Source organism: Anabas testudineus, chromosome 6 (genome assembly GCF_900324465.2).
Source record: "Anabas testudineus chromosome 6, fAnaTes1.2, whole genome shotgun sequence".
NCBI lineage: Eukaryota > Metazoa > Chordata > Actinopteri > Anabantiformes > Anabantidae > Anabas > Anabas testudineus.
Genome location: NC_046615.1, coordinates 23,206,574 through 23,220,697, shown reverse-complemented (window position 1 = coordinate 23,220,697; position 14,124 = coordinate 23,206,574). Strand labels below are relative to the sequence as shown.

Here is a 14,124-nt window from a genome sequence, read left to right as displayed (position 1 = left end):
GGGAAGTTCAGGTTCTCGGTGCACTCGTTCCTTTTTGAAGTGACAACATGCACAGCGATATTTTCCTTCCTGTCTCTAACTCAGTGTATTTTTATGAGACAACAGCTGAGTGTTTAATTTTGTCTTTGACCTAATCACAGTTACCTAGAAGCTCGATCCTTTAATCTGTAAACTGGAGCAGAACAGAGACACGTGTGTGTTTTTCAGGTTCAGATAAAACTCGAACTGATCTATTGATCTTTGAGTGTTAATGACCATAACTAACATTTTCTATCATTCAGTTTTACACACATGACAAAACAGCTTCTTCAGCAGCTTTCATTTATTTATTCAGTAGAAGTTTTCTACATCTTATCTCTCCACGTCCATGAAAACAGAAACTAAAACGTTATGAGTACATGTACACGTAGTTTCACAGATTTAAACCTCTGCCTCGAACATCTTCTTCCTGCCGTCCATGCCAGATTTGTCTTCAATGTTTTTACGCCAGTCACCAACATCACGTAGTTCTTTATCCTGAAACATCCAAACAGACACAAATCAGCACTGGATCAGCTGGTTTCATAAAAATCTGTGACTCAATCAGAAATTTCAACTAAAGAAGTATCTCCAGCCTAAAACAACATAAACAACAAAGTAGGAATTCATCATTAAATTAATCCTTTGTTTATATGAACCAAACCAAACCTCGGTTTACTAAACTACCACAGACGAAGGTTAACGAGCCTTCTGAAACAGTTCCTCTAATCAGGCCGATCCATCCACTTCCTCACCTCCTCTTTCACCTCCTTCTTGACCTGCTTCAGGTTGGCCCTCAGGTCCAGGTTGACTGTGTGTTTGGAGCCCAGCAGAGCCTTCAGCATGGCGTCGGCGGACATACGAACCTTCCTCAGGACGGGCTTCTTGAATTTACCCATCAGGTCCTGAACTTTGATCTTCAGGTCATCAATCTGGACCAGGGACAAAATGAAGTCTGGATTCACTTCAAACAGTCCTAAACTCTGAATACTGAACGTTGTTGTTGACTCTCTGGTTATAAAACATTAAAAATAATTTGAAATAATTTGTAACTGTGTACAGAACAGAGCTGGTCGAGCTGAAACATTATGGCTCATTACACGGATTCTGTGTACCTGTATTTTCATATCATTCATATTTTATAAAGACACATTTTCTACCTTTTGAGATCAATTTCAGTGGCATGACTTCACTCTAATAATACATAACATCGACCTCCTTGTTGGCTTTGTTGACTTTCAACTCCAGGTCGTATCGTTCCTCATCGATCACGTCGATCTTACGGTGGACCTCCCTGCACAGCTCCTGAACACAGACGGCAGCAAAGCGTCATTAAACTGAACCTTTCACTTATAAATATAAATAAGTTCCGTTTGTTGTGGACGTACCTGCAGCTCCTGCATTGTCCTGGGGAGGGACAGAGTAGGACAGTTCTCAGCCATGTACCTCCCTCTCTCCTCCTCTCGCTCCCTCTCCTCTTCCTCCAGTAAATCTTTAGCAATCGACAGCATCAAACTCTGATGAAAACCAGGCAGAAAACGTAAAATACAAATCTGCATCAAACTCTTCTCAGTCACTTCTAGAAGCGATCAGTGTGTTCACAGCTTCTTTTACCTTCAGGTGATGCTTGCGACTTGAAGACATCTTTTTTCTGAGGAGGAATTTGAAGAATACGACACAGGATTCGTACAATTACACACAGCAGCTCAAGTTTAAAGTGTTTGTGTTTCACATTTTGAGATAAACCTAAACTGTACGTCCACATTTTAATGAATATAAATAAACAGAACCCAGAATTACTCACTCTGACATGTTGGTGAGTGTTTGGCTTCAAACCCTGCAGAAGAAGATTTTGTAATTTGAAATAATGAAAGTTCTCAGCACACAGAGGAATGAGCAGGTGATGGTGAGATGTATATTAGGAAAAGTCATTAGGCGTGTGGTATTTAATAAGACACAGGGGGAGAGGAGACCCAGGCTGAGGAGGAACAGGACTGAATACCTCTGCCTGGTCTTTCCTAAATAATAACTCCACTTAGATGAAACATGATACTGACTCAAGCATCTGGGGACTGTCTCAAGAAAAAACCTCTTGTCTAAATTAGGACAAGAGGAGAATTAGGATCTCAGGCCCAGTTGTCCCTGTCTTCACCCCCAGCGAGTATCCTTGTCATGAAAGATCTGTCTTCAGGCAGATTATCAGGAAACACTTGATACCTCGTCTGTTGGTCCAAACATCTCTGACATGACCGAGACGTTACTCGTCTTCTCTGGAAATAGAGACTGTGCAGAATGATCCAGATCAACGAGTCCCAGCAGAAAACAAGGAGCGAACGGCTTCTGTCTCCAGGGAAGCTTTTAAAAAATGTTTAAACTGTTGTAAAAAGTCAGTAATCCCAGTTCCCTGAAGATAACCCAGTTTGTTCTGTACAGAAATAGTGAACAAACCTTAAACATCTGCCATCGGATCTTAATGTACAAAAGTCATTGTCAAATCTAGATGACACTTGACATCCACCATAACGCAGACGGATGCATCAACAGAGTTCAAATCATTAGAAATGAATCAGCTGTATTACAGAAGTGACACTGATGTTTCTGCGGATGCAGCACATCCTGAGGACAGTCTGCTAAACTGAGCCGTCACATCATTTTAGAAACACAAAAGAGTTGAGAGTAGACGGCACCACTTGATCCTGACACTTCCTGAACAGATATTTTGAAATTCATCAAGTTTTTAGTGGGCAACAATGAAATCTGGTTAGTTTAACATTTGAAACAACTAATTAAATATTATCTGTTACAGATCTAACAGATAAGCTAAGACTGAAACAAAACAAAAAGTTATTAACATACACAGCAGCAGAGTATCATCAGCAAAGGGACATCCCTCACCCATTTCTTAAAATGATGAATTTAGTGCTAAATGACTTTTCTGTATGTAAAATTGTGGTAATCTGACTTTTTCTGCTCAGTTTATTAAACCTTTTAGATCTGACCTGTAAAATAACAGAGTAACAGCATCTCTGTGCAAAACTAATAAAGATAGATTTCTGATTTCCAATACGTCATGACAGCAACATTCAGCTGTCACAGACGTTATAACACAAATCCTCAAATTTAGTCTCATTTCTCCTATAAATAAAAAATACAATAAAAATTCCATTAGAAATAGTGAGATGACTTTAAGATCTATATTCTGTAAAGTATATTAATCTTTGCAGTTAAACCTCATATTTATAAGACATACTCCACACACACACACACACACACAAACACACACACACACACACACACACAAACACAGTAAATAATGAATTAAAAACTGTAAAAACAAACTTGGAGTTATCTGTGTATCTCAAGAAGCCAGAGATAATTTGATTGACCATGACACATTAAATCTGCTCAAACCATCTGTGTTGACACAGCGATAAACACCAACACTATCACTTTCAAAGTCCAGAGTCCATTTACGCCAACGCACCTCGTCACACTGCACTTCACACCTGCAGCACCAACAACTTCACCCCCAAAATGAACATCTGAAAACTCGTCAGTCAACAGCGTCGCTTCCATCAAATAATCGAGCTGCTTTACTTTAATTTATCTGCTTCACGAAATGAGCTGCATGATAACAGGACCAACAGCAAAGTTGAGCAATGATATTTAAATAAACAACAGAGAAGAAATGTGAATTTCTCACCTTTTGGCCGAAGACGGAAACTGAATGGAGCAACAGATTTAGATAGTGGCTCAGTTTTGGCTTTAAAAGTTGGTGTATATATTGCATTCCCCAACGGCAAAGGAAACCCCATGTTTCTCTTTATGGAAGTTGATTTTCTCCCAGACCAATGGGCTCACCACTTGAAATATTATATCCGACCTCCCCTCCACCCCAAATCTCCTCCCTATATGAGCATTATAAATAACCGCCTGCCTTCTAGATTGTTTCACTGATTGCATTATTACCCCTCGACCTCCAAAAGGAAAGTGCTCACAGAGGAGGCCTAGAGGTGGAAATGAGTAAAAGCAGAGTGAACAATAAAGGAAAATCAACAAGATAATACAGTTTAAGAGAATTATATGACCACTCCTAGGCTCCCTGTGTTAAAGAATGCTGGGTCTGAGGCAGTTTTTTGGTGAAGGGATCCGGGGAACAGCAGTGATGAAAGCTGGGAGGACGACAGGTGGAAGTTTCAAGAGATGTAGGAGACGCTAATGGACGTATTAAGAAGCTGTTAACAGGAGCTGGCCAGAGAGAGAGTGGTGAGGATGGAGGAGGGAGAAACAGCAGAAGGAAATGTTGTGAACTCAAACCACAAAGGATTTTCTGCAGGAAGGAAAAACAGCAAAGAGCATGAGTGGCTGAGAAGAGCAGGACTGGGACAAAAAGGTCATAACGGCTAAAGATAGGTTTAGTTATTTATTAAAACCTATTTAACAAACTGAAGTTAATTAATTTGAACAACAGGACATTTAATAAGGACTGTTCACAGTGATCTATTGGTCAGATTTATTACAGTATGACCGTGGAAAACTTAGAGTAAATATTAATGACAGTTACAGTCATACCTACCAACACAGACCTCACATAAGTAACGCTCGTAACGCTTCTGTCTGCTTTATTTTCTGATGGGAGGCAGCGCACACTGGACACCTGATACTAACACAAGTATAAAAGCCAAGATATGTTGATCCTCAAAGCAAATAGACTTTACATTGTGATAAAGTCAATGAAATTCAACTCGCTCTGGGCGGGTTTTAAAAACATCAGACATGCTTCTCTACAATAATTAGTGTGCACTTGATGAGCCTTTAGTTACACTCTGCTTTTAACTGTTCACCACTGTCGCTTGGCCAAAGAACCAACATCCTTTACTGGGTAAAATTCAGTGGTTCAGTTTTTTAATCACATGAAAACAGTTCATATCATTAAATCTACACTGAGTGCAGGTGTGTCTGTCAAATAGACCAAGTCGTGGTGCAGCTATGAAGAGTATCTACCAACAGTAATTAATAAAAGCAGAAATGTTTAATGTTCAAATTCTCAAGCGTTGCCTTCAGTAAATAAGAAGAACATAGGATTGATGAAGAAAACTAGATTAAAACAGCATCTATCAAGCTGAAACACTTTAGGCTGATAAAGGACAAGAAGAGATTAAGATTTAACGCTGAGGTTGTTAAAACTAAACCTTTACTTACTTAACAAGCGGCTCCTCCATCACCCCAGAAAACACCTTCAACTGCAAACTGTGAACAGTCATGAAACAGAAACACAAAAAGAAAAACACACGATAAAGCAGCCTGTCGCCTTATAAACGTACTCCACTAATTCAACACTGTCTCGTTAAAATAAAATTAAAAACATTACTGTTGATTTATGAATCAACAATACCGTTGATTTACCCCCCCACCCCTACCTGGAGACCCAAGCAGAGATGAACCATGGGCTTCAGGCGCCGCGGTGAACAAACATTAAAACTATTGATAATGCGTTTGTTCATTAACATGATGCCTTCAACAATAAAAAGCTTTCATACATGTTTTAATAGCAGGGATCCTGGACCTGGTTTACGTGGTATAATAGAGAACAACCCCCCCCAGTACAGAGGCCTGGTAAGTTTGACAGGTTAATTAGGAACTTTACATTAAGCTGGTTTGACATCATTTTCTGCTGATTCCACAGGTTTGATGACCACACAATACTTTAACTTTAGAAATCTGTTAAGTCAACAGCTCCACAACTGTTAAGTACATTATGTCCTTTAATATTTCAACAGTACAAATTATATCTGACTTAAGAAACATGACATGAGAAACACATCGCTTCACATTTCTGAACATCATATTCATCGAGAACATTCTGGGCCACTGAGAAGTCACCTGAGAGAACGACTTAGAAAACTGTTTCAGTCTACGATCATTTTAACTGGGGGATTTTACAAAGGATGAAATTACATGTTCAGACACTTTGTCTACTTTAGCGCCTTATTGGAACAATAAACATCTGTTGAGAAATAGATCCTCCTCCTCTTCTTCTTCCGCCTCCTCGCTGCTTTCATTAGTAAAACACCTGTACTGTACAATAATGACCAAAGCAAATATATTACAGCAAGGATCACTTTATACAAATGTCACTTTCACTTTCTTCTAAAATAAAACATCCAAAAATATTCAACATTTTATAATATATCCAGAAAGGTTAAAGTGATACCAAGTGTGCAAATGTCACCGTACGTTCACGAGACGACTCCAAATGAAGGCACCATACTTTCAGTTTCCGCTTACGTCACGACTGAACTGACGCTGCCCGTCATTTAAAAAATAATGAAAGATTAGGTTCAAGGGAAAAATACAACAGTTGGTTAATATCTAGATGTTTTTTTATTACCTTCAGCTTTGATTATAAGGTTTTAAAGTTCAGACTATGACAGGATTTGAACAAGGTGTCTATTGATTTAACAAGGAACTGCAACAAAGATCAGCTGCTTAATGAACTGTTCCTAACAGGAAGAAAACTGGACTAGCTAACGTATTTAGGCTCGAGTGGTCTTTGTGGGATATTATCCGTTTTGTGCTCTTAATTAAGTATTAGGTGCTTAAATACCAGGTCCTTCAAGTCCCCAAAATGTGCCTGTACACTGTCAGATTATAGTGAGTGATCGGTCACTGCTGTGACTCTGTTGTCAGACTGAGTCTGCAGCAGCCAGGAAAACCAACGTTGACCTGTTAGTGATTGGCCGAGGTCGTCGTGGGCAGTGTTTGGACCGAGCCTGAGCAGGGATCGGGACCCTGACACTCCACAATATAACAATACAAGTGCAAACTTACAATAGACCATTCTGAAAATGTAGAATTTAAAAAATTGGTATTTCCACATGCAACACAGTCATAAATGAACCAAAATGGCCAAAAGGTGGATTTTGTATAGTATGGGCACTTTAACCTTAACAAACATTCATAGCTAATATGCGTCATAACCCTAAAAGTACTTTTGAGCTCTGATAGCACAGCTTCAATGTTCAGATCACACAAAGTGGGAAAAGTTGAAACATGAAACAAACCTTTTTTATTTAGCTGCCTATAAGAACAGTTTTCTAACCTAAAGCTGCTGTTGGGCCATTGGAACAGAATTTGAACTAAACCAAACCAACAATTATCAAGTACAAAACCTTCTAGTCAAACTTTTAGTTGCTCAGTTAAACCATGACCTAAAAACTGAAAATTAAAACTTGAGTGAACTGAGCCTGAAACTGCAGAACTTTTTCTTTTAGAAGTGCTTCATCATTTTAATTATGTTGGCAGTTTTTTATCTATATATGCATTTTTGGGGCAGAATTAGAAAGACCGGAGGGAGAGGCTAACAGAAGCTGACGATGCTAACCCGACCTGCAGACTAATGACCACATTTAGCAAGTTGAAAACAGACCTCATCAGCCCCGTCCGTTCACTCACTGCCACCCAAACAGCATCCTTCCTACGTCACTAGCTGTCACCTGCACAAACATAGAAAGCAGAGGAAGAAATGCAGCAAAACCCGGCAGACTACTTCAGGCCTGTCCATCCAAGTAGAGTTCAAAAGTCACCGTGACCATCCACTACTGCATTTACACTCTTAACCAGATTACGACGACCTTTACACTGTGAAATATGTCACATCACTTATCTGCCTCATTAAGCTAATAATCATAATAATGTATTTGATAAAACTAAACTTCTGCTCAATACTTTGATTTATTTTGGGATGCTGATGTACTCTTTCAGGTGTCTGAAATCTAGTTTAAGCTAACAAAGCTGGGTCTTTTCACCAATATACACCCTCCCACAAATATTCAAAGACACAGTTGATGTTAGACCACAACAGTTTTCTCAGTAGTGTCTGTAGCACTGGGTGTAAGAACACTTGAACCCACTGAATACTCAAACTAATGTGGAAACTACTGGATGATTTATTGTTTCATTTACATCAATCACTAAAGCAGAAATACTTCATATTCTCTGGTTCCAGTTTGTCTGATGCGAAGATTTGCTGCTTCGCTCTGTAAATAAAATATCTTTGGGCTTTGCCAACACAAAATGAGATACTGCAGAACACTTTTCAATGTTTTACACCAAGTCATACTTAAAAAATAAAAATTGAATAATGATCATTTAAGTTAGCCGCAGCCAACTGTTGTGTTAAAAGTTATGGTATTGATTATGAGTGCTTTAAAAGGACCTAGAGAAAACAAACAAACAACTGTCTTCAGAAAAGCGTGAAATATTTAAAAAGGTTCATGTTCAGACTTGATTTGATGGTGGTTTTACACAACAATCACACAAATAATGTAAACTGAGGAAAAAATAAAAATCATGTACCACACATGTAAACACTTGAACTGAACCATTATCTTCATCCTGATGTTCTAATGAATATGTCACTGTCAAACTTAGGTGCTGTAGTTCTGAAATGTCATCAGCCATATTGAAAAAACACAACAATTAAAACAATGTTGAAATAAAAGGCAGTACTTTGCATTTTAAACAACCCTGTAAGTAGTGCAAACACACCTCCTGCAGCGGAAACCCTCACACACTTCAGTGGTACCGATAAACTAATACTGCTAATCTACAGAGATGAACATCATTTTCCCAACTTTACTGCATACACTGAAGTTCAAATTCACTAATAACACAGTCTGAGCACCACTGGAGAGATTTGACCCAACAAACTGTGGCTGAACTAGAGGCTACAGTCTTCCTCACAGAGGAGAGGTCGGGCGTTCAACTTCTATCTAGTATAACCTCCAAAAACACAAACATCATAAAAAAAAAGTCACAAACAACAGAAGCAGGTTAGATTGAAATCATGTGTCCATGTGCAAAGTTCCTTCTTGTGACAGAAGCAGATTAATCAGTAATATTATCCAGTCAGAGGCGACAGATCCTATGATGCCAAATCACATGTACGTCCTGCAGCAGCAGAAATGCAGCTTCACTTTAACAGGGTTCAACCAATACATCTGTTTTAACATCTACTAAATCAAAGCTACTTTCTAGTAACAAAAGAGATTTTAAGGAAGAAAAACAGCTAAATATTGGCCACGTACTTGTTTCACTGTCAAATCTCTGCAGATGGGGTCAAAATCTATAACAGTCTGCAGTTCAAACCTGGCATGAATATTTCTAAAATGCATCTTGAGTAACCTGAATTGCGATTTCATGTTCATGTTAAAATGATATATTTTCAGTAGAAAGAGTGTAGATCAGGCTCCAATAACTCATTTCACATATGAAGGTATCCTGGAGTTTTGTCTACTCGATGTGCTGTGAAGCTAGGTCTTGATTATCTCCCTATTTGGATGTTGTGCTCGTCTCATGCAAAGCAAATGTGTAGTGTATGGAACTTATTTGGTGAAAGACACCTTAATGAAAACATAACTGCATCTGGATTAAAGCCCACAAGGTCTCTTAAGAAATCCTAGGCAAGCGGACCAGTAGGTTGTGCCCTAGAGAAGTGTTCCATCACACCTTACACGATAACACCAGTAGATGAACGACACAGTGACGCATTGATGTTTGGACGACAACAAGCTCAGTGTCTGATACTGTAATACGGAGGTTTAACCTCTCCCATGGGTACATGTGTATACAGCTGACTGAGGGAGAGATGATTACAGAGTGATGCTGCCCCATCTTTTAATGAAGGTCTACCTAAAGTCCAACTGAAAATGAAAGTGATATAAAAGGCAGTACCTGAATGCATCGTGCCTGTACTACTAAAGGCTTCTGTCGGAAAGCTGCAATCAGTGATGAAATGTTGCTCAGTATTTTTTTATTTTTTTATTTTCATGATAACTATATCATCCACCCCTACTGTCCATGTGTGTCACATCTGCCTGCTGTAGAATCAAGACAAACCTTTAGCCATACTGCCCAAAACTATGGGCTGTTTTCCTTTTTTGGGATTGGGGCCACATGACCTACACTCAATGCTCTTCTTGAAGGGCTCACACCACAGATATCTGACACTTTTTACTGTCAATGAAAGTAGCGCACCAGAGAAGCAGCTCAGTAGCTGTCACTACCGTCACTTTGGACACAATGCTACTTTCGTAATACAAAGCCTATCAGGGACCTGTGTCGACGCTGAGGGCATCAGGAAGGATTAATATAAGATCAGTGGCATGCAAGACCATGGATGTCTGTATCATGGTTTCCACCTCTACCACAAACACCCACACACCCACACACACCCACACCAACACACCCACACACCCACACCTCGCTAAAGCTGCTTTCACACTTGCACAGACACCCTGAACATCTCAGGCCTTTACCATGGTGAGCTGCATGTGAGAATCGTTATTCAGCTCGGACATCTACCTGGACATCATCCTGCGAGCCCCCTAGTACAAAGTCTGCATATGTGAAAATAGCTTAAGATGCATTTTAGTGCCTGGTGTCAACTGAACCGCAGATTAATTTTTCATGCTGCACTGGACTGACATCAATAATCTCCTGAGATCTCTCATTAAGAAATTCCCCTGATAGAGAGCACCACCACGACAGCATGGCACAGAACTGAAGCAGGACTATATTAACCATACAGCCAACACTATTAAATCTGTATACCAAAGTCTATTGCGTCTCCTGTTCAGTGGGGAGGGAGGAGGCACCACAGACGAGTCACATTTACAGGTTTGAAGAGGAAATACATCAAAACTTTTACAGCCACTGAACTCAAGTAGGGACAACAATATCCACAGGGTAAGGTACAGCTGCCCTGGGTTGTCTGTGGGAAAATATCTAATACAAGGGGAGGTTCAAGGAACAAAGAGCCCTCGAGCAGCAGCCGAGCATGTTGTGGAACCACGTCAGGTCCATGCCACTTTGCGTGAGATGGCCTGTTTGAAGCACTCTGGGTCGACGTTTCCTTCGGGCCGCAGCGCCCTCTCCAGGCTCACCAGCACGTTTTGGTGGCACTCCCTGATGTTGACTGGGTACTTGGCTCTCAGCAGCTCGTAGGCTGCGATGAGCCTCATGTTCTGCTTCACCATCAGGTACTGAATGATACACGTCGGTGCCAAAGAGAAACCATCCCGACAGTGGACCAGGACACGCTTCCTTTTCTCTGTGGAGGCATTGATGCACTCGTTGATGTCCTCGAAGCAGCGCTGTCTCAGGGCCGGGCCGTCGCCTAGAGCATCCGGCACATTTCCAATGTCCACCTTGAGGCGGGACCAGCTGTGGCGGGCGCCGCGGGAGCAGGTACAGGGTATGAGGCTGAGACTGGGGCCAAGTTCTCCCGGCACGCTGCTCATGTCGATGATGCTGTCGATGTTGTTGCGGCACAGGGTGCGCCCGTTGTATGCCGCGTTCAGGTTACCAACATAGATGTAATCCGTCACCTTGGAGATGACAGGTTCAGAGTACTGAAAGTGTTCAGGTCCGCTGGATTTGGTCTCTGTTATGTCAGGACCTCTGGCACCTGCCGGCCCCGTGGCAGCTCTCCTGCTGTAGTTGCGCAACTTCTTAGAGCCTGAGCGGGACGGAGGGTTGGAGTCGGACTCAGAGCTGCTATTCCAGGGCGGAGAGAAAAGAGAAAAGCGGCTGGAAGATTTGCTCTTGCTGAGGATCTCTACTGGGCTGGACAGACCGGAGCTGGATGCTGTGGTGGAAGCTGAGGCACAGAACAAAGAGGCTCGCTCCAGAGAGCCGGTGCTGCTGGCAGCTCCTGCACTGTGAGCCTGCTCCATCTGCAAGAAACACACACATGCGATGAGTTTTTCAGTCATGACCTGATCCTGACATTTTAAAGACCAGAGCATAAAAGTTGTTAAACTTTTTTATTCCACTATGGGATGGTGATTCACACAAGCGATATGCTTCGAATAGGATTACAATTAATTTGTATTGTATTAACGTCACTCCACCTGCACCAAATATTTCTATATGAATTGGGTTGTAGTCCTACAAAACTCCTATGATCCTATTTTTATTTAAATATGAACGTGCTTCTCCACTTTTATAGCTTCTGAACAGAACAAGGTCTTCATGTCCACAAGAAACTAATTTACTTACTTAAGTAAAATTTATTTCCAGCATTGAATTTTTAAAAATAGAGACAGTGAGTGTAAATTAGTTGATCTACCTGAGCTTTGAGGTTGTTCTTCCACTCCTGTGTCTCCAGAGCTTTGAAGCGTCCGCTGCTGTCAGAGGAGACTGACACGCAGAGGGGCCGGTGGGCTCTGGGAGGGAGCTGGGGGGTGAGGGCCACGGGGACGGGCCTCGCATCGGCATGCTCAGTCCTACTCATCATCAGATTTGGACAGGAGCCTGTGACACAAGACGATATGCCAGAGCTATACATCAGTCATCTGTATGATCAGTTTTGCACATAAATGCAGGTTTATCTGATTCTACTTGTGTGCACACATAAAAATCATCAGGCAGACTAATAAATGAACAAAAAATGCAGATTTTTGGGGTTTTCTACATAGATCTGTGTATTGTTATATCAATATGTTCTGTAAGGTCTTAATCCTGACACTGTAGAGTGCTTTGAAATTAGATTTGTTATGATCTGGCATTAAATAAACTCAATTTAATTAATAGTTTTGGGCACATCTCTTTCAAAATAAAATGCTTCCTCAGAGACTTTAAGTACAAAAGCTGGGGCTCCTCCAACCGACTGATCCTCAAAGTCACTTTTCAGATGTTCTGTACTAGAAGGCCTCAGTTGATGGGATGCAGAAGCAGACCTACACTATCCAGGTCTTTCTCCAACCTGCCGGCACAACAAGCTAAAAACCATCAGATTTACCAACACAGACTTTCCACTTCACCTACCTGCACATTCTGAGCGGGTGATGGACTGAATCTGCAGTGTGTTCTGGGTTTTCAACAGGCTGTGGAGGGTTCTCACTATGCCTGCAGAGGAGAGGTCACCTTGCAGTAAACTTAACAAAATGTACGAGTCTGCTTGGATGATGCTGATCATTTTAAAGCTGCAGTCTTACCGATCCTGCCATTCTGCCTGCAGAGCACCTTTTTATCCAGCAGTTTGTGTGAACTCAGGTCTTTGTTCCACTCTTCTTCGGCTTCCATGTTCCCCCTCCTGCTGACAGAGGCACAAAAACCCGGCTCAGGTGGCCCGTCATCTTTGCCAAGCCGAGCAACACTTCAGCTCCATCGGACAGACATGACTTCAGCTCCTCCAGGCGTGGACTGACACTTGCATCACTAGTTAGCTAGTTAGCCGCTAGGAGCAGCCCGCTAACATTAGCTCACTGTGAGTGAGTCATGTTTGCGCGCTGGAGGAGGCTCTAACCGCGAGTTATTTTTGCCCCGGTGGGGGGAGTGAGGCCGCAACAAGCTACAGCAAACACACCGGAGGACAGCGCTAACATGACGGTCGGAGCGGTTCACATATCGGCTAAAGCGTTAGCAAGCTAACCGCCGCTTGTTAGCATAACTACCCGCTGTTTGCGGCTGGTTTGTGGGTACTGCAGCCCATTACACATGAACAACAACTACAGCAGCATCGAGTGTTTGTCCGTGACTAAACCACAACGGCTAATGTCAGTGACAAACACGATAAATGTGGTAATTTATTCAGATTTAGCCGGTAACTCGCTGGCTTTCTACCAAACACCTTCACCAGCACCGACGGCGGCGATGCAGGTTCAGCCAAGGGAAGTGATGTACCCTGAATTTAGCCTTCCAGGTTGAATAAACCATCACGACAGTCACTGTAAGTCAAACAGTTCAGAGAATAAGTTGTTAAATGAACCGAGTCAGTGTTTGAGCGCCGGAGGTTCAAGTTTAATGAGTTTTAAAGAACAAAAATATACTCACTTTGTTAGGAAAACTACCTGGAAGGCTAGGTCAGCGGCAAAATGAGCCTTGATTTAAACGTTACTCGATGAATGTACCGGCGTCTTCTACATGGGCGGGATCGACGACTCCGTCAATGAATTCTATGTCAGCGGCTGGTGCAGAGCAGTAAACCTAACGCCTCTCGAACAATAACTTGATGGTTTATTCCCACTGACTGAAAATGGCTTTTTAAATGCTGCACTTCATAACTTTACTGTTTTTAGGTACATTCAGTGTTGTTGCATG

General features: G+C 41.6%; 2 protein-coding genes across 2 annotated transcripts; both read right to left on the bottom strand.

The window, feature by feature from the left end:
* Positions 1-317: 317 nt before the first annotated feature.
* LOC113165179 (troponin I, fast skeletal muscle-like) lies at positions 318-3,782 on the bottom strand. Its single transcript, XM_026364533.1, has 7 exons — positions 3,722-3,782; positions 1,823-1,855; positions 1,633-1,669; positions 1,407-1,535; positions 1,234-1,323; positions 774-950; positions 318-516 (listed from the first exon to the last, which is right to left on the bottom strand). The coding sequence occupies exons 2-7, from the start codon at positions 1,828-1,830 to the stop codon at positions 421-423; spliced, it is 537 nt and encodes a 178-aa protein (XP_026220318.1). The 5' UTR covers positions 1,831-1,855; positions 3,722-3,782; the 3' UTR covers positions 318-420.
* Positions 3,783-5,785: 2,003 nt separating this feature from the next.
* Positions 5,786-13,675, bottom strand: LOC113166173. The gene is made up of 4 exons (XM_026366148.1): positions 13,020-13,675; positions 12,850-12,930; positions 12,152-12,336; positions 5,786-11,756 (listed from the first exon to the last, which is right to left on the bottom strand). The coding sequence occupies exons 1-4, from the start codon at positions 13,105-13,107 to the stop codon at positions 10,875-10,877; spliced, it is 1,236 nt and encodes a 411-aa protein (XP_026221933.1). The 5' UTR covers positions 13,108-13,675; the 3' UTR covers positions 5,786-10,874.
* Positions 13,676-14,124: the final 449 nt, after the last annotated feature.